This window comes from Leptodactylus fuscus, chromosome 8 (assembly GCF_031893055.1).
Source record: "Leptodactylus fuscus isolate aLepFus1 chromosome 8, aLepFus1.hap2, whole genome shotgun sequence".
In the NCBI taxonomy this organism is placed as follows: domain Eukaryota; kingdom Metazoa; phylum Chordata; class Amphibia; order Anura; family Leptodactylidae; genus Leptodactylus; species Leptodactylus fuscus.
Window position 1 is genome coordinate 77,059,629 of NC_134272.1, and position 26,841 is coordinate 77,086,469.

Below are 26,841 nucleotides of genomic sequence, written 5' to 3' on the forward strand. Positions count from 1 at the left end.
TCATTATTTGTTAGGGATTTTTTTTAATATACAATTAAAATCTAAAAAAATTAAAAATTAATATTTTTGATATCCAAAAATCTGCATGAACATTGTAATGGGTAAGCACCAAATAATATAAGAAAACCAATGTTGATTTTTTTGGGGGGCATTTCCCCCCAAAATTCCAATTGTATGCATTGCTTAAAATAATATAGATGAAAATAATGAAATATGAAAATTGATCCTTTGGATCATGCGCAGCTTTATACGCTGTCTATAGAAGAGAATACATATACGGTGTAAATACATAGATTTTTAATGTATATTGAGGGTAAAACGAGTCTTTTCGATACATTACTTTATCTTTTAGATTTGTTACTTTATCTATTTCTCTCTTCATTAACACATTTTATTAATTTTTTATCACATATTTATAATAAAAAAATGCACCTACAAGTCTTTGTGCTGGGAACGTGACGTGGAGTCTGGTGCTAAAATACAGGAATGCTGTTAGCTTGTTGCTTGGGGGCTTTGTCACTTTATGTGTTCATGAAATTTTTTAACTCTGTTTTTTTTTTTTTTTCGAAACAGGAAATAAAATGTGTCGGGGCTTTGGGGAAATACATTGAATACAGTTATTTGTAGTTGCTGTGATAAAATGATCTGTAATAAAAGTGCAAGCTGTTTGGGGACAGAAGACATTATTAGGATATTGTGTCTAATTAAAACATTAGCAAAAAAAATATACAAAATCTATGATATGGGGCAGTATAGTCATGTAGTCAGGCTACATGGTAACTGATACAATGTAACAACTTACAGTATAGGCAGATAATGCGCTAGAAAGAAACAACTATACAAAGAATATAATGCAATGGAGTAGGGGAATATAGTGGTTATTATTATTATCCAAGGCCGACAAGGTCAAACCAAGTCATCCGTGAGCGGAAACAGTCCAAGAAAGAAAGAAGGACAAACAGTACGTTGTGTAAGGATCTTCCGGTATTTAAGACTGTTCATGGAATGAGAAATGAGAGTTCAGATGTCTCAGGAAATCTCCTTCTAAGTCAGATGATGGTGGAAATACAGCTTGGCAAAATTCACATATGCAAGAACTAACCCCATCCCATTTCTCACTCCCGGGAATCGATAGGACATTGTCATGAGGTGACGTTGGCTTCCAAATTGCCTAAAATAGAAAAATGGGAAAATATATATTATGTATAGCAAGGTCAAGTAATAGGCTAAATAGGGTGAAAAGAATACATTGCAAATAACAAGTACTACAAAAGTGGTATAGAAAAAGTAACAATAAATGAGATAGAAGAAGGATGGATAGATAGATAGATAGATAGATAGATAGATAGATAGATAAGAGATATGTAGACAGGTATGTAGATAGATAGATAGATAGATAGATAGATAGATAGGAGATAGATAGATAGGTAGATAGGAGATAGATAGATAGATAGATAGATAGATAGATAGATAGGAGATAAATAAATAGATAGATAGATAGATAGATAGATAGATAGATAGAAGATAGATAGGAGATAGAATAGATAGATGATTGATCAATATTGTAGATAGATTTTTTTTTCAGAACAGTTTTGAACAAATTCTCATTGAATCCTCTACACAAGACTCCCCAATTATCTAAACTATATTTTATATACCACATTTTCCATTCCTCCATATATTATGTACATTAGCCGCCTTCTTGTAGTGGACAGTCCCCATGTTTGATTGTAAATTTAGTAATTTGTCATCTCAAAGAGGATTCACTGTAACGATTCTGATATACAGTTACAGCTCTGGATATAAATTACATTTTCTTTTCTGCTAATTGATTTTTTTCAGATTATTGATAGCGACATAAAAGTGTTTGTTACATTTAATGAATAAGATATTTTTCTATTATTTTTCTATTATTATTAGAATTTCTCGCATTTAGTAGAAATTAGATAAAATGTTCTCTAATATTTATTTCCCCAGAAATGTCAGCAGTGAAAATAATTGTATTAGTATTAAAATGATAGATAGATGATAAAACCAGGACATTTACTGTCAATCCAGGGATAGCCAGACCCCCATGAATCCTATGGTGATTTATATGGAGTAGAACCACTGGTGGAGCCATAGTGAAATGCTACGGTATTACATCTGTCTGATTTACTGCAGTTTTCTTTATATAGGAGTCTGATGTAAACTTGGGATTTATCTGGAATTTAATAAAACACCCTGGACATGGACAGAACTAAGGGAAAGGGGCCACACAGTGGCTCAGTGGTTAGCTTTGCAGCGCTGCAGTCTTGGTGTTCAAATCCCACCAAGGGCAAAGAACCATCTGCAAGGAGTTTGTATGTTCTCCCCGTGTTTGCATGAATTTCCATCCCATATTCCAAAAAGACATACTGATAGGGAAAAAATGTACATTGTGGGTTCACAATCTACATAAAAAAACAAACAAACAAAAACACTAAAGTAAGGATATTTGGGTCAAAAAGTAAGGTCCAACTGGTGGTTTAGAATGACAGGTATCCATTAATTGTGTTTATATTGGCTTTTGGAGTCATTCAGACTAGCGTTCAGGGAACTCCGTCCCCCACAAGCCAATTTCAGTATTAAAACCTGGCGGCCCCCCATTATGGTCTATGGGGTCCATGCAAGTAACCACTTTTTAGGTGGATAGGGTTTCCAAGTGTCCCTAAGTGGACACGAAGAATGAAAACCCTAAGGCAAGTGTGAACCTAGAGTCATTTTGTTTCTAAAAAAAACCTTCAGAGAATTATTTACCCCCCAACCCCAGCGTTCCCCAGGTTCCTGCTGGCATCCTGCCCTTGGCGTACAGGTGATGCCCACTCATCTGCTCCCTAACTAGGACGGATCACTGCTGTGTGTGAGTGGGCATTACCTACGTGAGTTATACCAGTTCCTTACTGGCGTAGTTTTTAATTCTGGTATCAGAACCTCTTAATAATTTGGGCACATCTCATGCCAGTCGTGGACTTTATTAGGAATGGCCCAAAGAATATGTCCAATATGTCAGTATCTAATCTAATATTATAGATAGTCTGTTACGATTTGTTACAATTTCTCTGTAGCGCCGCTTCAGAGTAAAATCCATCAATGGGTTGTCCATGTCATAGAAGGAAATGTTGGGTACGTTGAGTATAAAACGTTCCGGACAGTTGCTCTCTATTCGAGCTAATAGGTTCCCCCATTTTCTCAAAATTCCCCGATAGGTTCCGTAACATTTCCAAACCCCGTTTAGTTTCCTTTGCACGGTTACTCGAAAGTTCCGATATCTCCTGTGTTTTTCCCAAAAGATACAAGTAACGGTTAATGATAATTTTCACAGCCCACCAGAGCTGCGAAGTCTTCTTCTAAGCCATCATCCGCACTGCTCAGCTTTATAAATAGCCATGTTTGATAACAGCCCTTTCTTTTCTTGTTTGGTTGGGGTACAAACATATGGACCATATGGAATCTCTTGAGCATAACTTGAGATGTCCATGCTAATACGTCAACCTCAGGGGTGGAAGGAAGTTGTGTACAGATGTCCAAATTAGATGTTTTTAGACACCAGATTAAAGCATATTGAGATTAGGGAAGGGAATTACTTGGCAGTATGTCATTGTGATGACTATGTGTTGAAGAATTCCATGGACCGCCATTATCTGCCGCAACAACAATGAGTGTCAGTCCCAATTGTCTTCTCAGCTGTCACAATACTTTTGTGTTTGTTGACCTTTCTTACTTTGTCGCTGTTGCTACTTTTCCAAGATTTGGTGCAGCCGGAGACAATAATCAGGTCAAAAATTCAGCAAAGGGAAAAATAAGATAAAAGACTAAAATCTATAAGACTGAGAAGACCAATTTAGAAAAAGGCAACATAATAAGTCTTTATGCTCAAGATGAACACTGTTCATGGAAGAACCAACAGGTCCATATATTACTTGTCTCCAGGTCTGGAAATGTCAAACAGAAACTCCGCCCCAGAGACAGCGCAACATTATCGGGGTGACAACACCCGCAATCAGATGATGTATGACATTGGGATTGAGATATAGCTTGATGAAATGCCTTTATCCCTACAGTCAAAGTGGAGAAGGAAAGGGGGGCAGCGGAGAACTGCTGGGATGCTGCAGGGAGAGGAGGGGAGGAGGGTAATAGATCCTCCTCTTATTGTATGGGAAGGGGTAGTGAGGACTGCAGGGAGAGGAGGGGAGGAATAGATCCTACTCTTATTGTATTGGAAGGGATAACATGGACTGCAGGGAGAGGAGGGGAGGAATAGAGCCTCCTCTTAATGTATGGGAAGGGGTAACATGGACTGCAGGGAGAGGAGGGGAGGAATAGAGCCTCCTCTTAATGTATGGGAAGGGGTAACATGGACTGCAGGGAGAGGAGAAGAGGACTAGATCCTACTCTTCTCGTATTGGAAGGGGTAATGAGGACTGCAGGGAGAAGAGGGGAGGAATAGATCCTACTCTTATTGTATGGAAAGGGGTAATGAGGACTGCAGGGAGAAGAGGGGAGGAATAGATCCTACTCTTATTGTATGGAAAGGGGTAACATGGACTGCAGGGAGAAGAGGGGAGGAATAGATCCTACTCTTCTCGTATTGGAAGGGGTAATGAGGACTGCAGGGAGAAGAGGGGAGGAATAGATCCTACTCTTATTGTATGGAAAGGGGTAACATGGACTGCAGGGAGAGGAGGGGAGGAATAGATCCTACTCTTCTCGTATTGGAAGGGGTAATGAGGACTGCAGGGAGAAGAGGGGAGGAATAGATCCTACTCTTCTCGTATTGGAAGGGGTAATGAGGACTGCAGGGAGAAGAGGGGAGGAATAGATCCTACTCTTATTGTATGGAAAGGGGTAACATGGACTGCAGGGAGAGGAGGGGAGGAATAGATCCTACTCTTATTGTATGGAAAGGGGTAACATGGACTGCAGGGAGAGGAGGGGAGGAATAGATCCTACTCTTATTGTATGGAAAGGGGTAACATGGACTGCAGGGAGAGGAGGGGAGGAATAGATCCTACTCTTATTGAATGGGAAGAGGTAACATGGACTACAGGGAGAGGAGGGGAAGAATAGATCCTACTCTTATTGTATGGGAAAGGGTAATGTGGACTGCATTGAGAAGAGGGGAGGAATAGATCCTCCTCTTATTGTATGGGAAGAGGTACCACGGTCTTCAAGGAAAGGAGGGGAGAGGAATAGATCCTATTCTTATTATATGGTAAGGGATAGCATGGACCATAGGGAGAAGAGGGGAGGAATAGATCCTCCTCTCCCTGTATAAACTGTAGGGAAATCTTCTTTGTGTTCTCACCTTCCATACCCCGCATATAATATGTGTTTTCTGATATAGGGATCTTTTTTTCAGAAAAGTGAGTAGTTGAGCTGCTGCTTCTATCTCCCTTTTGTACCGAATTAAGCTGTTTATTGATGCCACCGGCCAGACCTTTACCACCGCCACACAACTATACGGTTACGTTTTCTCTATCAGGTCCATACCTGATATTTAGCATAAAATATGGGATAACCATTATGTACTACATCAATAACGATACCGATTATCACTAGAGAGGAATATCTAATACTTTTCTGACAGATGGAAAAGATTTCTGTCACTCAAAAAGACAATTTTGCTCACTGACTGTGTTCAACTATTTTTATTAAAAAACCCATATTTTAAATCAAGTGTTATGTTAAACATATTTCTTAAGAATTTTTAGTGATTTTTTTTTTTAAATTTAAAGTTACCATGTTATTATCTATATTAAAAAACAATTCTAAAAAAAAAAAAAAATCCTGCAATTTGACTCTGACCACTCAACCAAATAATGTACGGATATTTTGAAATTGCAAGATTTTTAGGATTGTATAGATAACAGCATGGAAAATTATAAACAACATCACTAAAGAATGTTTCACCCGAAAATGTGATTTAGGCCCAGGCCCCACGTTGCAAAAACACAGTGTTACGGCCACCATGTTTATTATAATTACATTTTTAATGTAAACCACAGTTTGGATGTCGGTTTTAGGAGCAAATGTATGTTTTAATATTTTTTTTTATATGTTTTTAATTACTTTTAAAATAATTTGTATTAGTCACAAAGTTGCATGACGGTGGAGACGTTAACACAATTCTAATCATCAGGTTTTTTTTTCCAAGAGATACACAGGACTTATGGGTGCATTTACTTCTCAGTGTGTGTAATCCCTTTGTTTTATAGGTTACTTAAAAAAATAAAAGCTAGTTAAAAAAATTTCTTTGGTTCTCCCAGTTCTAGTGATTTTATGAAGATCGGTGCTTGAAGATTAAGGCGTATGTGATATGTACAAAGTCTGCACATGTTAATCTTTTATTCTTAGGAGGGGTGGGGCATATACTTGTCTTTTTGGGTCACACTTTTTTTTATGCTTTTTTTTTTTGTAACCAATTTCTCTTTGAATCAAAGTTGCATGAAGGTGCCTGAACGTATAAAGTGCTGAGTGGCCTTTTGACAATGTGCCCAGGAAATACATGTTTATGGATATGGGGAAAGAAGGTGCTTTAGTATGAATTTTATGTGTTACAGTTGAGGTTTTTTGGACATGTCAAAAATGTGAAAATTGTCCTTGGTAATAGAAGTGAAAAATGTCATTATCAGGTGGCGTAGGGGTCACTGGACCCCGCATAGTTATATACGTGTATAGAAGGAAGCAGCCGAGAGTCTTGAAGTGAGCAAAATGATACAGAAAATTGTTACATTGTAACCTCGTATAATACACTAGATAATACGGACAGTGTAAGCCACGCCCCTTTTCTACGCCGGTTCGCAGTATATACAATAGTCCATCAAGATTAACCCTTTTCTACCATCCAGTTCTATTTCTAATACTAGTTTCCACTTTTTGTGCATCGCGACCTATCATCTAAGGTTACGGAAAAATATTTGTTTCGGTTCCGATGCAGCAAATGGAAGAAAAGTTATAAGAAAACAAGAGAATACAAAACAAAAAAAAAAAATAGAAAGAAAAAAGCAGATTCTCCTTTCATAAACGATTCTAAATCTCACAAACCAAAGTCATCTCCAGATCCCCCCCCCCCCCCTTCACCCGGGTGCGAAAGTCAATTATCTAACCTTCTGCCCTGTGCCTTTTGACAGCTCAACACCAATTTTTTTTTCCTTTTCTTTTTTTTTAAGCTACTTTTTTTTTCCTATCAACTTGTAATCACATACCAGCTGTTTCTTATGTTCTGGTATGGCGGAAATACACAATGCAGACTGCCACCTTGTGGGGAAACAGCATACTGCAGGTCAAAGCTCAAGAATGCAGAATGAAGAGAAAACGGGGATTTATGTCCCTTTTTTGGGTCATCTTGCTGTTCTGGTCCTGCACGATGTATGCGCTCCCGCTAACGTTAATTTGGTGGACTATCAACAACCATCAAGGATTTGATCGGGTGTGCAGCCTGGTTAACCCTTGCCCATTGTTAGAATAGACCGGTGATGGAACGAAAAAAAACCCTTTTCTACTTTGTATCCCGTTTTCCTGGAGGTCACAAGTTCAGCACTAGAGACGAGTCGGGCTTATTAGGAATTTTTCAAACATGTTGGGTTCCTGAAATTTTGGGATTTCACTACCCAAAAATGATTATACTCATAGGTCTCTTCAGACTGCAGAGTATATTAAGCTGAGGCTTATCAAGTGTCATGTCTACAAATGGCCGAACCGCTTCAGCACGAGCCAGGATTGACCCAAATATTCCAAAGAAAAAATTGGGGATTTATCTCAGACAAACTAAAATGGCCGCAGTGACATGCATCGTGGTAAATTATTATACTCCGGGGTCTCATCAGACCTCAGAGTATAATAGGCGGAGGTCCAGGGAAGGTGAAATAAAGACAAACCATCTATACTCACCTTCCGTTACCTTTTTGGGCCTCCTTACGGCGTCCGGCGCTCTCTTGGTGCTATCAAGTGCCCAGGGTCTGTGATTGGGCTACGGTGGTCACATAGGGACACCAAGTGTCACAACGGCATGGTGCTTTGGTATGCCCATGTGACCACTGAGGCCCAATCACAGGCCTCAGCATTGACCCTGGGCACATGACGTCATCGGGAGAGGGCCAGATGCCACAAGGAGGCCCAAAACAGGTGAGGGAAGGCAAATATGAATGGATTTTTTTTCACTTCCCTTGAGCCTCCAACTATTATACTCTGAGGTCTGAATTTGTCTGACCTGAAACCAATAAGGAACCCTAGTCACCCGAATCCAAAACCAATCTTGGGAGCCCCATCTCTGGACATGACGTCGGAGCGCGCCATGTGATCACTGAGGCCCAGTCACAAACCTCAGTGGTGGCCCCGGGTGTCGGAGAAGACACTGGGAGAGGTCCCAAGATCCCGTGACCCTATGACCAATGACTGGATGACGACATCAATATATCATGAATATTCTAAATTCTAGAAATTATTCTTAATTGTTCCTATTTCTCAGGACATAGAAACCTAATGTGAGTTACCTGCTGAGGTCCCCGCACTGTCCTCTCGGTGATCTCTGTAGATGTATCCACATGTGGAGGATCTGGAATATGGAAAGTGTTTTTGAATTCACCAACCGAACTACTGGCTGCCAAAAACAGTCCGCTGTCCTCCTCCGTTGTGCCCCTATAGTTGGCTCCTAGCTCAGGACAGACAGTCTTTGGTGATCGCGGCGAATACGGCGGACTGAGCCGCGCTGCACTAAAATTCTTCAGAGTGGTGTCCAAAAGTTTTTGGTTGGGATTTGCTCCCTGCTCCAAAGCTTGAGGAAGGATCGGAAGCTTTCCAGGGGAACTCTCCAAAAAATCACAATCATCCGTACTCGGGGGGAACTTAACGCTAAGGTTTGACAGGGACTCCACAGAGATGCTCAGTTCATCATCTGGCCCCAAACCTCGAGGGGTAATAGGTGCAAACTGTGCCCTGACTTTTCCATCCTTTGGTTTCTGTAGTATCTGGGCTTCCTCGTTTTCTTCATCGGTGCACTGAACGGGCATGGAAAACTGCAACGGAACGTCTGCAAAATAGAGAATGCAATATGTACAGGCTCAGGGCAGAGAGTTAAAGTGTAACTCTAGCCATATATAATATTTTACACCAGGGAACCTCACAACACACAATAAAAAGATCCCTTTAAATTACCTATATGTAACATGCCCCAATAAATCAGCTCTGCACTGTCCTGGGACTTTGCTTCTAAGGAGATTCTTGGGATCCCACTAGGAAGGACTTGTTGTCAACTGGTCATCCGTACACTCACTCCAAACACTTTACATGAGTCTGAAGTGAGTATGTGAGTTCCTTCAAGACTTTTGATTGGCTGAGGATGCCGCTGATTAGCCATGGGAACCCTCAATTAACACCCTCAAATTTTGGTACCCACTACTTTCTGTCCTTTAGGAACTCTTACAGATGCAGCTACCAAATGCCAGAGACTTAAAAAGAATTATCCCTTTATCTAAATTTATGGCCTCCCTAGAAAATGTTCTAAAAGTTTATCTTTTAATCCATAGGTGATGTTTCAATTCCAATAGGAACCTTTCTATCTATCTATCTATCTATCTATCTATCTATCTATCTATCTATCTAATATCTATCTATTGCATGTATCTTTTCTATCTATTTTATCTCTCTATGTATCTATTTTTTGTATCAATGTATCATATCTATCTTATTTATTTATTTATCCTATCTATCTATCTATCTATCTATCTATCTATCTATCTCCTATCTATCTATCTATCTATCTATCTATCTATCTTCTATCTATCTATCTATCTATCTATCTATCTATCATCTATCTATCTATCTATCTATCTATCTATCTAATATCTATCTATCTATCTATCTATCTCCTATCTATCTATCTATCTATCTATCTATCTATCTATCTATCATCTATCTATCTATCTATCTATCTATCTATCTATCTATCTAGCTCATATCTATCTATCTATCTATCTATCTATCTATCTATCTATCTCCTATCTATCTATCTATCTATCTATCTATCTATCTATCTCATATCTATCTATCTATCTATCTATCTATCTATCTCATATCTATCTATCTATCTATCTATCTATGTATCTCATATCTATCTATCTATCTATCTATCTATCTATCTATCTATCTATCTCATATCTATCTATATATCTATCTATCATCTATCTATCTCATATCTATCTATCTATCTATCTATCTCATATCTATCTATATATCTATCTATCTATCATCTATCTATCTATCTATCTATCTATCTATCTATCGTATCTATTTATCATATCTATCTTATCTATCTATCTCCTATCTATCTATCTATCTATCTATCTATCTCATATCTATCTATCTATCTATCTATCTATCTATCTATCTATCTATCTATCTATCTATCATCTATCTATCTATCTATCTATCTATCTAGATATACAGTACATACACACACAAAAATTGCAGCTGTAAACTCTAGTGTTCCCCACAACCGCTCATACACAAACAACAGAATAGACAATACAATATATATGTACATGTGGAGGTGAGATCTCTGGCGGACAATAATACTTGACGCCGCTGTCACGATGACATCATCAGAGGCAGAATAATGCATTTCATTCACAGCCAAATGTAAAACACATCATACCATTACCAGATGCAATTTCCTTCTTCATAAGAAATGTATTCAGCTGGCTGCTTTGTTCTCTTGTTAACTTGCAAATCCGACTGAATTCTTCCTTTAGATCAGAGAAAATCCGTTCAACACCTAGCCTGCGTGTAGAACATTTCATTGAGAAGCATTCAGAGGCAGCGATGGAAAAAACAGATCTGTGACTTGTAAATCTCTGCGGAGAATTAACTTATAACCCGTGACTGTCGCTGTGTTCTACGCTAAAAACACAAAATCCCAGAAAATACCAACAAAAAGCCTAAACCTCAATATAACCGCACCATTTACCCCAGTCACTATAGTATACCAATAGCTCTGCACAAATCTATGTTTTCTGCTCATCCACTGCTCAGTTCTTGACGTTTACATACAAAAAAATTATATTAAAAGTCAAGTAAGTGAACCTAAGATACAAAGACACAACTTTTGCAAGTTTGGTGTGAGCATTGAGACAGCAAGGAATGCTGGGAGATGTCAGCTCTGAAGGCTTCACAATAGTGAAAGCAGTTCTTTACTATATGTCAAGTGTTTACAAAGTTACTTTTATTTTCACACAGATGATTTCTCTATGTAAATCTATCCATTGTATCTAATAGCTATCTATTTTATCAAATTTATTCTATTATATCTAATATCTATCAATTATATTATCTATCATATCTATCTATCTATCTATCTATCTATCTATCTATTATATATAATATCTATCTATCTATCTATCTATCTATCTATCATCATGTATAATATATATATCCATCTATCTATTTACTTATCTATCTATTATATATAATTATCTATCTATCTATCTATCTATCTATCTATCTATCTATCTATCTATCTATCTATAATATATATCATATATTCCGACCCTGGTTCAGGTGATCGGGACCAGCACCTGGTTCCTGGGCCGCTTTGCCTCCTCCCTCCTCTGTGCTATAGTGGTGATTATACAAGAATGGTCCAGCAGAACACACCCAAATTTGCAAGTATGTATGCAGTAAACCTCTAAGCTCCCCCTACTGGTGACAGCAGGAATACAGAGTTTTATCATATAACTTTATGTCTATACAAGGCATTTGGAGCTCTGTGGAACAAAAAGGAAATCTCCGACATCAAAGAAGGTTTATTATGGAAGGAATTAGCAAAAAAATGTGGGCCCTGAAACCAACATGGTGTTGAAAGGTGGAGAATCCCTGTAAGGAGGGTACAAATAAATGTGCAATAACCAAGAGCTTAACCTGACTAGTGGAAAGAGATTGTGCTAATGATATTTATGTTGAGCGGATAAATATGAGTGTAAGAATACGGCGCACACATTAGTGGAAAGTAATTACGGATGACATGATTACTAATAAATGCTTGCAAATATAACCAGCAGATGCTGCGAACTGTTAGAAAATGGTGTAAAGTGTTAATAAATGCTTACAGAAGTAAGAGACTCCGTGTAACAACTAATACTAGTGAAGGCTAATGAAAACTATTAAAAAAACTAGTAAAGTATTAGAGGACGGTAAGAAAGTGCGGCGCAGACCAATTAGTGTTACCAGCGGCTGGTTAGCGCCAAACTCGTTACTCACGAAGGCTAATTATAGAATATGGAGATACAAAAGACAGAGGAAGCCGCAGGACGCTGATGTGTGATAACACGTGCAATGGAACGACAAAGAACCCAAGTGGAAAGGAAGAAGCCGGAATGTTAATGGTGGCGGAATTCAAGAAAAGAATGGATACATTGTTTATAAGAAATGAAGAGTCAATAAGAACAAACCTGAATGGATACAGTTTATAAATAATGAATAGTCAATAGGAACAAATCTGAGGTTTATGAGGAGTTTTAGGATTTTACTCGGCAGTGGATCTTCATAGAAGTCTCTAATGGACTTTGTACTCATTTGCTCTCAGTTGTCTATGGACACATACTGACCGCACTCTATCCCATGGCCAGACATGGCTCACCATGACCAGCTGAACCCAGTGAATGGCTAGGATACAGTGCAAAACCACTGTACATCCATATCTACCCAGTGTCACCCTGCTTAAGGCATTTCTTGACCCAAAGGTGCGTCTTTATAACTCCATCAGCCAAGTATTTACTAAGACAGACATGTCAGGAGTAGTGACAAGTGATCTAGAGACTGCGGCACAGAAAACAGAGCAATGGAGGTCTGACATCTATCTATCTATCTATCTATCTATCTATCTATCTATCTATCTATCTATCTCCTATCTATCTATCTATCTATCTATCTATCTCCTATCTATCTATTATCTATCTATCTATCTCCTATCTATCTATCTATCTATCTATCTATCTATCTATCTATCTATCTATCTCCTATCTATCTATCTATCTATCTATCTATCTCCTATCTATCTATCTATCTATCTATCTATCTATCTCCTATCTATCTATCTATCTATCTATCTATCTATCTATCTATCTATTATCTATCTATCTATCTATCTATCTATCTATCTATCTCCTATCTATCTATCTATCTATCTATCTATCTATCTATCTATCTATCTATTATCTATCTATCTATCTATCTATCTATCTATCTATCTATCTATCTCCTATCTATCTATCTATCTATCTATCTATCTATCTATCTATTATCTATCTATCTATTATCTATCTATCTATCTATCTATCTATCTATCAATCTATCTATCTATCTATCTATCTATCTATCGCCTATCTATCTATCTATCTATCTAATTATCTATCATCAACAGTATATACTGGCTCCTATATATATAGATATATATATATATATATATATATATATATATATATATATACATAGTATTCGTTTTGTCAGTTGTACGTGTAGCTCCTATACAGAATACAGTTTTTCAGTTGTACTGTATGTCTAAGTCCTATATATATATATATATATATATATATATATATATATATATATATAGAGCATGGTTTGTTTGTTGTATATCTGACTTCTATGTATGTTAGCTGTAAACACAGTATGCAGTTTGTCAGTAGGGTTGAGCGATCAGGATAGGATCAGGATTGGGAAAGATCGGATTCCGATTGGCGATCGAGCATATTTCACGATCGCGATCGGCTGGAAAATGATCGCAAATCGAATTTTAAAATCGATCCTGAAATCTCACGATCGGCTCAACCCTACTTGTCAGTTGTATATCTGACTCTTATGTATATACAGTATGTCAGTTGTATGTCTGACTTCTATGTATATACAGTATACAGTGAATAGCAATAGGCTATAATCATACTGAACCTTGCATTGTCATTGAGGGCGGCAGCGGCTGCAGAAGGATCTTGAACAATATTCGTATTTCTCACCTCATGAAAAACAGACACAAATCCAAGTGAGAATATTATTTATGGCTCAGTCATTGTGATCTTTATAGTGTAGGATGGAGAACGCCCAGACTATAGGAACTCCATGGGCCCGTGTCTGTGATGTAGGGGCCTCCATAACAAGACATGTAGGTATAGTAGGTGCCCATCAAATTCTAGAGCTGTGTATTACACAGGTGAATACTACTACTACTAATAATATAATATGGCTGTGCACATGAAAAAATATACAACCTGGTAATATGTCATTTCCCATCAATAAGTTTCATTACATACAGTGAAATTTCTCCAAAAATAATTTAAAAAAATCACCTCTTAAAGGGGTTGTCCAGGACCTAGCAAAGTCAGATACAGGAAAGTTCACTAGTATCAGATTGGCTGGGGTCCAAAAACCATATACCTGGTATGCAGTCGAATATATCTCTGCTCTTATTCAAGTGAATGTAGTTTTCGGTGTGTCACCGCCATATTGTATGGATAAGAACCTGTCCAACAGATCCTATGGATAGATTATCAGTATCCAACTTTGGTAGGTGCAGGACACCCCTTTAAGTATAAGGTTTATGGGAATAAATACTGATAGAGGGCAATGATATCCACAATCTGCAGTGTGAGATCATCCCCTACAGGCTGACTGATACAAACCAGAAAACAAGGCGATCTGGGCTGTAGGCCGATGTCCCCGAGGGCAGGAATGTGACCGCCGCCTGTGCACACTGACGCTATATACTTCACACGTCAATAACACATATTCCAGGACACGCGCTTCCCCCTAACCCTTACCTCTTGAGCTTCTTTCAGTAACTTTTTTAGATATTGAATTTCTTCAATCCTACTGGTGAGGACAGACTCCAAATTGTCACGTTCTCCTTCCAATTTCAAGGCATGGCGTTTTTCTATATCCAGCTGATCCTGGAATGAAACGTGCGGCATCTGATGAGAAAACGTCATGAAATGTGTTGTGTACTGTACGCTGGGATAGACTATTGTAGTCCGGAGGCCTCGTGTGAATTATCTGCCGGTTATTACACTATATACTGTATATATATCAGAGCAAACACACAAGTCCTGACAAGTCTGTGGAGAAGTATATACGGCATATACTTATGGATAGGTAGGTAGATATATATATAGATAGACAGAAAAAGATAGATAGATAGATAGATAGATGGATAGATAGATATGAAATAGATAGATAGTAGATAAGTAGATAGATGATAGATAGATAGATAGATAGATAGATAGATAGATAGATAGATAGATAGGAGATATATAGATAGATAGATAGATATGAGATAGATAGATAGATAGATAGATAGATAGTAGATAGATAATTGATAGATAGATAGATAGATAGATAGGAGATAGATAGATAGATAGATAGATGATAGATAGATAGATAGTTGGATGGATAGATAGATAGATAGATAGATATGAGATAGATAGATAGATAGATAGATAGATATTAGATGGATAGATAGATAGATAGATAGATAGATACGAAATAGAAAGATAGATAGATGATAGATAAAAGATAGATAGATAGATAGATGGATAGATAGATATGAGATAGATAGATAGATAGATAATAGATAGATAGATAGATGATAGATAGATAGATAGATAGATAGATAGATAGACACATAGATAGATAGATAGATAGATAATAGATAGATAGATAGATAGATAGATAGTTGATAGATAGATAGATAGATAGATAGATAGATAGATAGTTGGATGGATAGATAGATAGATAGATATTAGATAGATAGATAGATAGATAGATAGATAGATAATTATATATAATAGATAGATAAGTAAATAGATAGATGGATATATATATTATACATGATGATAGATAGATAGATAGATAGATAGATAGATAGTTGGATGGATAGATAGATAGATATTAGATAGATAGATAGATAGATAGATAGATAGATAGATAGTTGGATGGATAGATAGATAGATATTAGATAGATAGATAGATAGATAGATAGATAGATAGATAGACTAAAATACCCAGAGGTGCTTTAGACCTTAAATGTGAAACAGATATACTAAAATAGATAAATGTAGAGAAACATAGAAGGATGGAAAATTGTTTTCCCAATTGTTCACCGTATAAGAGTTTAACCCACTGGATGACGTTATTATATAACCCATACCAAATGAAACTACTGCAGACAAAGACAGAATCCAGAGATAAAGACTTCTTGGTCATCTCCTTGATATTACTCTTTCTATAAATGAAGTCTGTGATCTTGCAGATATTAGTTTGGCTCCCATTGCAGTGGCGTGTACAGGGACATCATGTTTTCTGCTCAGTATAATATATTCTTACCTTGAAATGCTTTTCCCGCTGCTGACTGACTTTGAGCTGTTCTTGTAGACTCTCAAGGGATGATGTCTCACTTTTCCAACCATCTGAATTCTCCAATTTCGGGGATGGAGGTGGAAACACTCCTAAGAACATGGACAACATGCTGTTACTTATTATATCGAAATAAGCAAACACGCCTACTTTCTTCCAAAAACAATGCCCGACCTGTCAACATGATGTAATATGGCAGGTTAACCTCATTTACGTTAAGGTTGGGTTTCCATGTAGCATTTGCACTGTGGCCAAGGTGTGGCTGGGATGAGACTGAAAACCATTGTGGCACGGTATCAAATGAGAACAGCTGAACACGCTTTCATTTTTAGTGGCCACACAACATATATGAGCTTGTGAGGTGGTTTCTGTTGCTTTCCAGCCTCCAAGTCGGTGCACTTTCTGTTGCCTTGGCTGTAATGGGGCTACTATGGGGAAACCCAACCTAATGGAGCTGTGCTGCAATACCATACACAACCTATGTATAGGGGTGGAGCTGTCTCTGGAAGCACGCATCAATTATTTCCTCTACAGGGCAAAAGTAGTATTACAGGGCGACCACTCAGACAAATGACCAACGTTGCTGGGACAAGAGCAGTTCTAGGTTACTAGCAAGGGCCAGTTTTCCTTTGTGGACTTTTTGCTTCAATTATACCTATATGTAAACCACCAGCATCTCTGTAGGTATAATTGACATGCAAACGCAACAGTTTTGGAAATTGCAGCATTTCTGTGGTGCGTATCTTTCTGCAATGTGTGGATGGGATTCTTTAAAACCGGGGGTTGCATAATGCCATGGTTTTTGCTACGTGGGGCCCCGACCTTTAGTAGATCTAGTAAATGAAGTATTGTTAATGGGCATTACCTGCTCCAGCACTTGATGAGAGCCGCGTCGCCAAGACCAAATTGACATTTTTCAGGTCCTCTATCTGCTTCTGCTTATCCTGTAACTGCTGCTCATATAAAGTAGTCTAAAGAACAAAAAAAAAAGAAAATTATACGACCAAGTTCTGTCTCTCATATCAGTCCTGCCACTGAATCTCATAATAGTATGAAACTTCGTGTTCTGTAGAAACCAGGATTACAATGACGGTTATCACCTACACAAAGATGGCACAGGATCCACCGCTGACAACAGGTGACTCACTATTGACTTCCGCCCCGTCCATGCACAGTGACTACTGCAAAGCTCACAGAGCATGCTCACTCACTTTAGTACACTCTTTCACTTTAGTACAAAAAACATCTCCAGATTATAAATTCCTATGGTCAATATGGCAAGCAAAAAATTTCGTTCGTCCTTTGAAATGAATGGGAGGCAGAAAATACACCTTTTGTGTCGGCGCAGAATTTGATGCGGAATCGGATGCGGACATTTGACACAGAATTTGTCAAAATCTGCTTACAGTATTTGAAAAAAACAACGATGCATTTCGCCATAGTCTTTTCCGATGCGTTTTTCGGCTGAGTCTCAAAGTCCTGAAGCAGAAATGTTCCGCTTGACAAATTCAGCGCCAAATCCCTATATGTGAACACTGCCTAACATACAGATCTGTTAATAAAATAAAGACGGTCTTTTTGTAGCGTTTACTTAAAAGTAATTTTTCACAAAAAATTGCTACTTTTTTTACATTTTTTTTAATGGTTTTATTTTTTCATGTCACTATCTGTAGTATCATATACTGGAATTTTTACTGTGGCCACCCAGCATAATGATAGCCTAACACTTGCCAATTCTGTAGGGTTTTCTTTGTAGTAGACACCTCCTCTACCTCAAAGACAGCATTACAATGGAAGATAACACCTCTATAGATAAATTCAATGCCATGACTGTGCTAACAGAGCAGAGGAGAAGCTCAGCCAAGATGGCCGTCTTTGGAGTACTTGGAGGAAACCCTGGCACGCATGGGGAGATGACTAGAGATGAGCGAGTACTGTTCGGATCAGCCGATTCGAACAGCACGCTCCATAGAAATGAATGGATGCACCTGGTACTTCCGCTTTGACGGCGGCCGGCCGCTTAACCCCCCGCGTGCCGGCTACGTCCATTCATTTCTATGCGAGCGTGCTGTTTGGATCGGCTGATCCGAACAGTACTGGCTCATCTCTAGAGATGACACAAACCTAAGACTCCAGCGCTAGAAGACGTTGCTGACCGCTTCAGTGACTACTTACCTTTTGCTGTAGTTCCTTTTTGGCTCGGTCCCTATCCATACATGCCTGACGATACGCTTCGTAGGCTTTATTAAGTTGATCTCCTGTGTTTTTATCCATATTTCCCAGTTCTGTATCATCACTAAAAAGGGTGTGGATAATAACAAGGACCTACAATAATGAAGGACAGGGATGAATAACAGGAAGTTCTTCTATGACGCCATTACATCATTACAACACTGACACACTCACCTGAAATGTAAGTAAAGCCAAGATTCCTGGTGACACGACTTGTGATCTTCCTTTCTTACGGCATCCTTAATGATGTTCTTGTAATATCTGAGAGAGTTAGAAAGGGGACAATTAACTAGTGTGAGGCCAAAGACCAGACGAACTCTATGAGATATGACCAGGTACAAAATCTGGAAAATGTACACACACAGTACAACAGTGCCCCAGTGGCTCCTTGTTCCCTGAACACAGTGTAAAGTCCCTCTTTTGACCCCGACACAGTATAATGTTCCCTTTGAGTGCCTAATATAGTATATTGTATCCCTTGTGATCCCCACACAGTAGAATGTCCCATTTGTAACCCCCACACAATATAGTGTTCTCTTTGAGGATTCTATATAGTATATAGTCTCCGGTGTGAGCTCCACACAGAGTATAGTCTACAATAGTATAATTCCCTCAACTCTTGGACCTGACACAGTATAATGTCCCCCTTGTAGCCCCCAACAGTATAATTCCCCAACCTTTTGGACCTGACACAGTATAATGTCCCCCTTGTAGCCCTCAACAGTATAATTCCCTTCTCTCATGGACCCGACACAATATAATGTCTAGAGATGAGCGAACAGTAAAATGTCCGAGGTTCGATATTCGTTTCGAGTAGCCCCTCAATATTCCACTACTCAAATCGAATATCGAACCCTATTATAGTCTATGGGGGGAAAATGCTTGTTTCAGGGGTAGGCAACGTTCGATCAAATTATACTTACCAAGTCCACGAGTGAGGGTCGGGCTGGATCCTCCGAGAAGTCTTTTTCTTGCAGCGTCCCCACGGCTTCTTCCGGCTCTTCACTCACTCTGTCAGGCATCGGGCCTGGGCAGAGCCGGAAGACGCCGCGGGCAAGCTTCACGGAGAAGACTTCTAAAGGTAGAGAAGAACCAGCATTGATTGTCCGACTGTATAGCATTCGGCCAATCAATGCTGGTTCTGCATCGAACTTTTACATTCGAATAGCGAGTGGTACTCGATCGAGTACGAGTATTTCGAATACTGTAGTATTCGATCGAATACCTACTCGATCGAGTACTACTCGCTCGAGTACTACTCGCTCATCTCTAATAATGTCCCTTCCTCTTGTCCCCACTGTAAATTGTTTCCCAAGAGTCTACTTCGGACTCTTCTGCCGACGGCTTTGGCAAAGTGGGCGCGAAGTAGTGACCTGACTACATCACCCCTGACTGTTTCCAAGCTGTGGGCAAGAAAAACAGGGCCTGAATGATGAAGTTGGGAGCGGATGGAAGGTAGGACTTGTCAGAAGCCATAACATCAATGTAGATAGGGGGCTTGTATTTTCCAGGATACATTCTATTTTTCAATGGCACCTTTTTGGGATGCCTATAACTTATTGACTAAATTTTAGTAACCTCTTTCTGAGAGAGATGAAAAAAACCCATTATGGAACTTTACCAGACACAATAACAGGGTAAAGAAAAATCCATGTGATCTGGTAGTAGTATATCCAGCCCACACAACAGTGTATAAGGGAAATTAGAATCTCACTAAAATAACTTTATATTAAAATGTCAAAAAATATTTTCACTTTTACATCTTGAATACAACGTGAATGAGGAAGAGAAAACACAGCTGGTAAATTCCCACTACTGGGAAACTATTTACAGTCACTGCTTTTTATGGTCATGCGCCCCTGACTGGGTGACATGGTAGTCACATCACTTATTTATAGAAATGATTTCAGTTTTCAGGACCTCATCCTGCTGTCAGTGAATAGACAACTTCTCTTCAACATGCTGAGGCTCATAAGTGTAGGTTCACACAGTGGAATTTTTGCAACCGAATTCTCTGCAAAAAAAAATCTGCCTTCCATTCTGCCTCTTCCTACCCAATCTCCAGGTTGATTCCACCTTAATCGCCCATTGATGTGAATGGGAGCAGGAAATCCTTCTACCACCAGCAGGAAGATTTCTGATGTGCCATTCTGCCAGGAGTAACTGTACAATTGCAACAAATACAGTACAAATCCATGCAAACAAGCAGATAAAACACAAGAAAAAAAAATATGAGCACAGTCAGTAAAGCTGCTGCTATCTGTGATTAATATCACATCTGTAGCCACACAAGCAGCCAGAAGTAGATACAAGTACATAGAGTACTCGTAAACTGAGAGATTTGCTGGATTCTCATAGTCTTGTGCCCGTGCAGACATGTCTATGGAGGCTGTGAGCAGAATCAACCCCTCCCCACTTCATTCACCTTCTACACTCACTGAGATAAGCAGTGACCATTTAGGTCCATGGAACTACGTTACATAGAGTACTAGGCATGAATACTACACAATGTATGGAGCTGTGCCTGGTATGAAAGAATGTACTATGTCTCCTTCAGCCTTGCAGGGCTTTCTGTGTGCAGAGTCTTAAAGCCTACGAATCTTCTGCTAATATGGAAATACGTCCTCCTTGATATTAATAGGAAAACTTGCGCTAGTGCCACCTTTTGGTATTTAAGAAGCCACTAACTGGTTAGACCCCCCCCCCCCACCGATCTGGTATCAAATGGTCCATCCTAAAGGCAGGCCGTCACTTATAGAGTCCCACAAAACCCCATGTGCCCCAGTTTGCTGCTATAAATGATGCCGCAAATATATGGCAGCAAGGAGCTGGTGATGACTTTGGTTTTGGCACACAGACCCTAGAGAATGCCCCAAATGTATTATAAGGCATACACTGGTACACCGAAAAATAATTCCAGGGTGGAAGTGATGATCAAGACAGCCCCATAGTATGTAGAACCTTCCCCATCATAAAAGGATGAAGGGGTTCTCCACTTAGAGCGGCCTAACAATTAATAGGGTGATCTGAAGATAAACCGATCACAGGGTAGCTGGGGGAACTCAGAATGCCATTACAGCACCTCCGCAGGAGAAATAAAGAATTACACAGTTCCTATGAGCAGGCTATGTAAAATACAGCTGTGCTGAGTCCTCCATAGCGGAAGAAACTCGTCTAGATGCTAATCGAGGAAGATCCTGAACATAGGACCAATACAGAAACACAGTAAGTATATCATTGCGATACGGTACATTGTAGTCATCAATACAGAAACACAGTATATCATTGCTCTATGGTACATTGTTGTCATTTTTGCTGAACTACTTTAGGCCGGGGGCCCATGTGGCGTAAACTGTATGCAATCCCCAGTTCTAGCGAATCCCATCCACACATTGCAGAAAAATACCCCAAAACCGTTGCATTTTTGGAAATTACAGCATTTCAATTATACCTTTGGAAATGCTGGCGGTTTCCCTACAGGTATAATTGAAGCAGAAAGTCCGTAGAGGAAAACTCTGTGGATTTTTTGTGAAAAGTGCTGCAAGACAAACCGACCCGCTACATAGGACCTTAGCCTTAAAGGGCCATATGGATATCAAGGAGGTAAGAACCACAATGCAGCTGCAGAAACAGAGTATGAAGGTCGGAGATACTCGCAGGCTAAAAGTCATTAATATGAGATTGGGTGTCGAGACGTTTATGGAACTTCCTAGGACTGCAGCCATGTGTGCGTAGAAGATTTCCCTTTATGAATCACACAGTGTCTATTTCCCTTTCCCTCCTTCTCCTCAGGCATTAGATATACTGTAGAGAATGCAGCAGCTGTTACAATGGAGTCTGCCTATTCGGTCTCAATGACACAAGCCAAACCCAAGATTACACAAATCTGGCTTATAGGAATTTCTGAGTTGTGTAAAGAAGAGCAGACATGACTGGTCGGTCAGGTTATACTCATGGTCTACACCTCCCGAATAATGCACTCGCTACGACCTGTATCTGGGGTAACTAGGAAGAGGAAGTGACAATTGCTCTCACCTATAGATCAACCATTGACTTATAAACGGTTTAAAAATATCTTTACCAGCCAGTGGTGTAACTAGGAATGGCAAGGCCCCATGGCGAACTTTTGACAAGGGGCCCCCCCTTCCTGACCGACACCGAAGACCTTGACCGACCGACCTTCCCCCCCACACCGCATTCCTGCGCGCTCTATTATGTCCCTCAGTGGCCCCTGCACACAGTATTACACCCCATTGTGGCCCCTGCACACGGGATTATGCCCCATAATGAACACCCATGAACAATTATTATACTCTGGGGTATTTTCAGACCCCAGAGTATAATAATCGGAGACCGAGGGGAGATACAGACATAAAAAAAAAAGTTACTTACCTGTCTCCGGCTCCGCTGCAGTCTTTGGTGGTGTTGGCCATCTTTAATAACGCAAGGATGTCACATGACATTTCATGTCCTCCCTCCATCTGCCCCCAGTTTCATGTCCTCCCTCCATCTGCCCCCAGTTTCATGCACCCCTCATCTCCACCCCCATTTTCATGTCCTCCCCTTCATCTCTGCCCCTAGGTTACTGTTGCTCCTCAATTGCTCCACACCACACATACATACACACTCACACACAGACACACTCACACTCTCCATTCTGCATCTCACATCCCCCTCCCCTTCAGTACAACACAATACAATACACAGAGCGCCCCCTGACTACTATTAGACAGTCATTAGTAACAGCAATTGCAAGTCTGAGATTGCAAGTCTGAGATGTGTAGAGTACTGATCCATCTACTGACACTGACCTCCCCCTCCTCCTCATACACAGATATCAGGACACTGTCCTCTCCTCCTAATACACAGATATCAGGACACTGTCCTCTCCCCTCCTCCTAATACACAGATCTCAGGTCACTGTCCTCTCCCCTCCTCCACAACACACATACATATACACTCACACACAGACACACACTCTCCATCCTGCATCTCCCTTGAGTACCTAGCAGCACATCTCTCCTTCTCTTCATCTCTTGCAGGACTGCACGGGCTATAAAGACACGCCCACCCAGTCATGTGACGGATGACGTCACACAAGGTCCTTCAAGCTTTCCCCCGATCTTATCGCAGTTACAACAGTTTGTGATAAGAGCGGGGGTAGCAGAGGTATCTGTCACCGGGCCCCCTAATGTCCCGGGCCCTGTGGCAGCTGCCTCTGCTGCTATGGTGGTAGTTACGCCACTGTTACCAGCCCATCTCTGACTATTATAACACATTACATCGAATAAAGCTGAACATCCACTTCATAGGGCTATTCCCCATGACCAATCATTGCTATGCATACTTGGCCCGACATCAGGTATAAATGGCTGTAGGAGTGGAGGATAGGACATATTGGAGCCACACGGGGGTCATTGCAGAATTTTGGACCTAGAACCGCCATAATGACGAGTGGTTCGCAGTAAGGTTATCTATATAGCCCAATTTCTTTCCGGCCTAAAGATGAATTGCATGGTAAGATATTCTAAAAACTCTTGTAAATAACAAACCTGAAGTCCGAGACCTCCAGTAATTGTCTTGGCTTTTGTTTTATTCTTCCTCCAAATTTTCTTGAACCCAAAATTCATCAAAGTCTATAAAACAAAAATAAACACCAAACCATGGCCTTAGAGTTTTTTGGATAAGTCTTCGGTATTAGTCTACACCCTATGAGCAGTTGTATCTGCACATGGTATAGAGCTGATAGCGCCATATACTTTGTTGTGGACATGCTGCACTATTACATCGCAGCTTGGAGTTGGTATGGACACTACACTGCCTACATCCTTTTTTTTAGCTGATCAACCAGTCTGATATTGATTCCCTATCCTAACAATAGATGTTCAGTATCAAGCCTTGGACAACCCCATACATCCGAATAGCCAGTAGCCAAATGCTTGTATGCTTGACCGATATTCCTAGCAATCCCCTATGCACATGTAAGCTTGACTCGGTCACGCCTGCATGAGGTTTGAGTGGGTAGTGAGTTACTGATGGGCACCTCTGGTGATGGCTTATGTTCCCTGAGAACAGAAGGAAATTTAACATGTCTGTCTATTCATTCCAGAATCATTTGTCAGGGATAGGGACAGTTTCAGAGCCCCAGCAGGTTATTCTAACTTTGTCCTAATTGTAGGGGGTCCTTAACATGGCCTAGTGATGGGTACCATACTGTGCCTCTTTACCCTCAGGCCTTCTATGCTGTTTGCCTCTAATGACATCTTGATACACATGCCCTGATGTGCCAGTGTAATGTGCTGCCCTACAAAAGTGATCTGCTCAGACTTGTAAAAGAATAGAAAAGAAGGCAGAAGTGTATGCTGGAACTTACTGTATATGTGTGTGTGCTGGAGCCTATGTATGTGTGCTGGAGCCTATGTGTGCTGGAGCTTATGTGTGCTGGAACCTACACATGTGTGAGTCTATTTGTGCTGGAACCTACGTGTGTGTGCTGGAACCTATATGTGTGTGTGCTAGAACCTTATGTGTGCTGCAGCCTATGTGTACTGGAACCTATGTGTGTGCACTGGAGCCAATGTGTGCTGGAGGCTATGTGTGCTGGAACCTACATGTGTGTACGAGAGCCTATGTGTGCTGGAACATGTGCACTGTGTGCTGAAGCCGATGTGCACTGGAGCCAATGTGTGCTGGAGCCTATGTGTGCTGGAACCTACATGTGTGTGCGGGAACCTATGTGTGTGTGCGGGAACCTATGTGTGTGTGCTGGAGCCTATGTGCACTAGAGTCTATGTGTGCTGGAGCCTATGTGCGCTGGAGCCTATTTGTGCTGGAGACTATGTGTGTTTCCTGGAGCCCATGTGTGTTCCCTGGAGCCTATGTGTGTGTCCTGGAGCTTATGTGTGTGTGCTGGAGCCTATATGTGTGTGCTGTAGCCTATGTGTGTTCCCTGGAGCCTATATGTGTGTGCTGTAGCCTATGTGTGTTCCATGGAGCATATATATGTGTGATGTAGCCTATGTGTGTGCTGGAGCCTATGTGTGTGTGTGCTGGAGCCTATATGTGTGTGCTGGAGCTTATGTGTGTTCCCTGGAGCCTATGTGTGTGTGCTGTTAGCCTATGTGTGTTCCCTGGAGCCTATATGTGTGTGCTGTAGCCTATGTGTGTTCCATGGAGCATATATATGTGTGATGTAGCCTATGTGTGTGCTGGAGCCTATGTGTGTGTGCTAGAGCCTATGTGTGTTCCCTGGAAGCCTATATGTGTGTGACAACTCATCCACAAGCCCACATCAGATTTGTTTCGCTACTGTAACTATCAGGAAATGCTTCTTTATAAGACACGCTATACAAGTAAGAAGTGATGTAGCAGAGCTGGGAAAGTACATTGCTACAATATCTGATAACCAATGAACTAACATTCCCCAAGTATTGTTGTTTCGACCCCCCACTACTCACCAGTGTAGACTTGGCTCTAATACGGAAGCAACCTTCTGCTGGGACACAGTAGGAAGGGCAGACTCATACAAGTTACTTTGTAGGCTGAGCAGACCTGCCCTATGCAGATGAGGTTAAGTAACACAACTTATAGGTTTCAATGGGAAGAGGAAACTCAGTGAAAGCTGAGCCGCACTCCTCTGACGTCAGCAGGAACACCTCCTTTGCACACGCTGTCAGAACACATCTGAACACAGACATAGAGCACTTGTGTAACATTTACTGTCCTAAAACTCTGCGCAGTCCCAGTAGTCCTAAGAAACACCATAGACACCGAATAGTCGGATAATTCGAGATCTGCTACTTATCATTTGTTAAGTTTCATTCACTTTTATTATTTGTTACTCGATACATTTACCTTTTCCTCTAATTTTGTAAAGCGCTACAGAATATGTTGGCGCTATATAAAAGAAATTTATGGATAGATCATCAGATAACTAATAGAGATCTAGCAAATCCTGACACATAAAAGCCATTCAGAACCGCCAACAATCCCTGGTAATGTAAAACAGAGTGACCCACTCCTTTACAGCGCCACCAAAGGAGAAATGAAGCATTACACAGTGCACCCGGAAATGAACGGGCTATCAATGTCATGCATGGACATGTTGGGTCTTCTGGTAGAACAGACAATATACACACATAGAGATAATAATGCAGTGGCAGGTATAGGGCAATATAATATAGAGCCCTGATC

The 26,841-nt window shown here is 40.1% G+C and overlaps 1 protein-coding gene across 2 annotated transcripts; it reads right to left on the minus strand.

Annotated features, from left to right (window-relative positions):
• Positions 1-331: 331 nt before the first annotated feature.
• Positions 332-26,238, minus strand: TANK (TRAF family member associated NFKB activator). 2 transcript variants are annotated; one of them, XM_075284252.1, is made up of 11 exons: positions 26,106-26,238; positions 24,201-24,284; positions 18,823-18,909; positions 18,592-18,741; positions 17,282-17,387; positions 16,387-16,508; positions 14,826-14,954; positions 13,960-14,024; positions 10,673-10,797; positions 8,514-9,049; positions 332-1,171 (listed from the first exon to the last, which is right to left on the minus strand). In XM_075284252.1, exons 4-11 carry the CDS (start codon positions 18,688-18,690, stop codon positions 989-991), a joined length of 1,365 nt encoding a protein of 454 aa, XP_075140353.1. In that variant the 5' UTR covers positions 18,691-18,741; positions 18,823-18,909; positions 24,201-24,284; positions 26,106-26,238; the 3' UTR covers positions 332-988. The 2 variants fall into 2 exon arrangements, with proteins under 2 accessions (XP_075140353.1, XP_075140355.1); XM_075284254.1 differs by lacking the exon at positions 24,201-24,284 and having other exon boundaries at positions 26,106-26,232.
• Between the last annotated feature and the right edge of the window lie 603 nt (positions 26,239-26,841).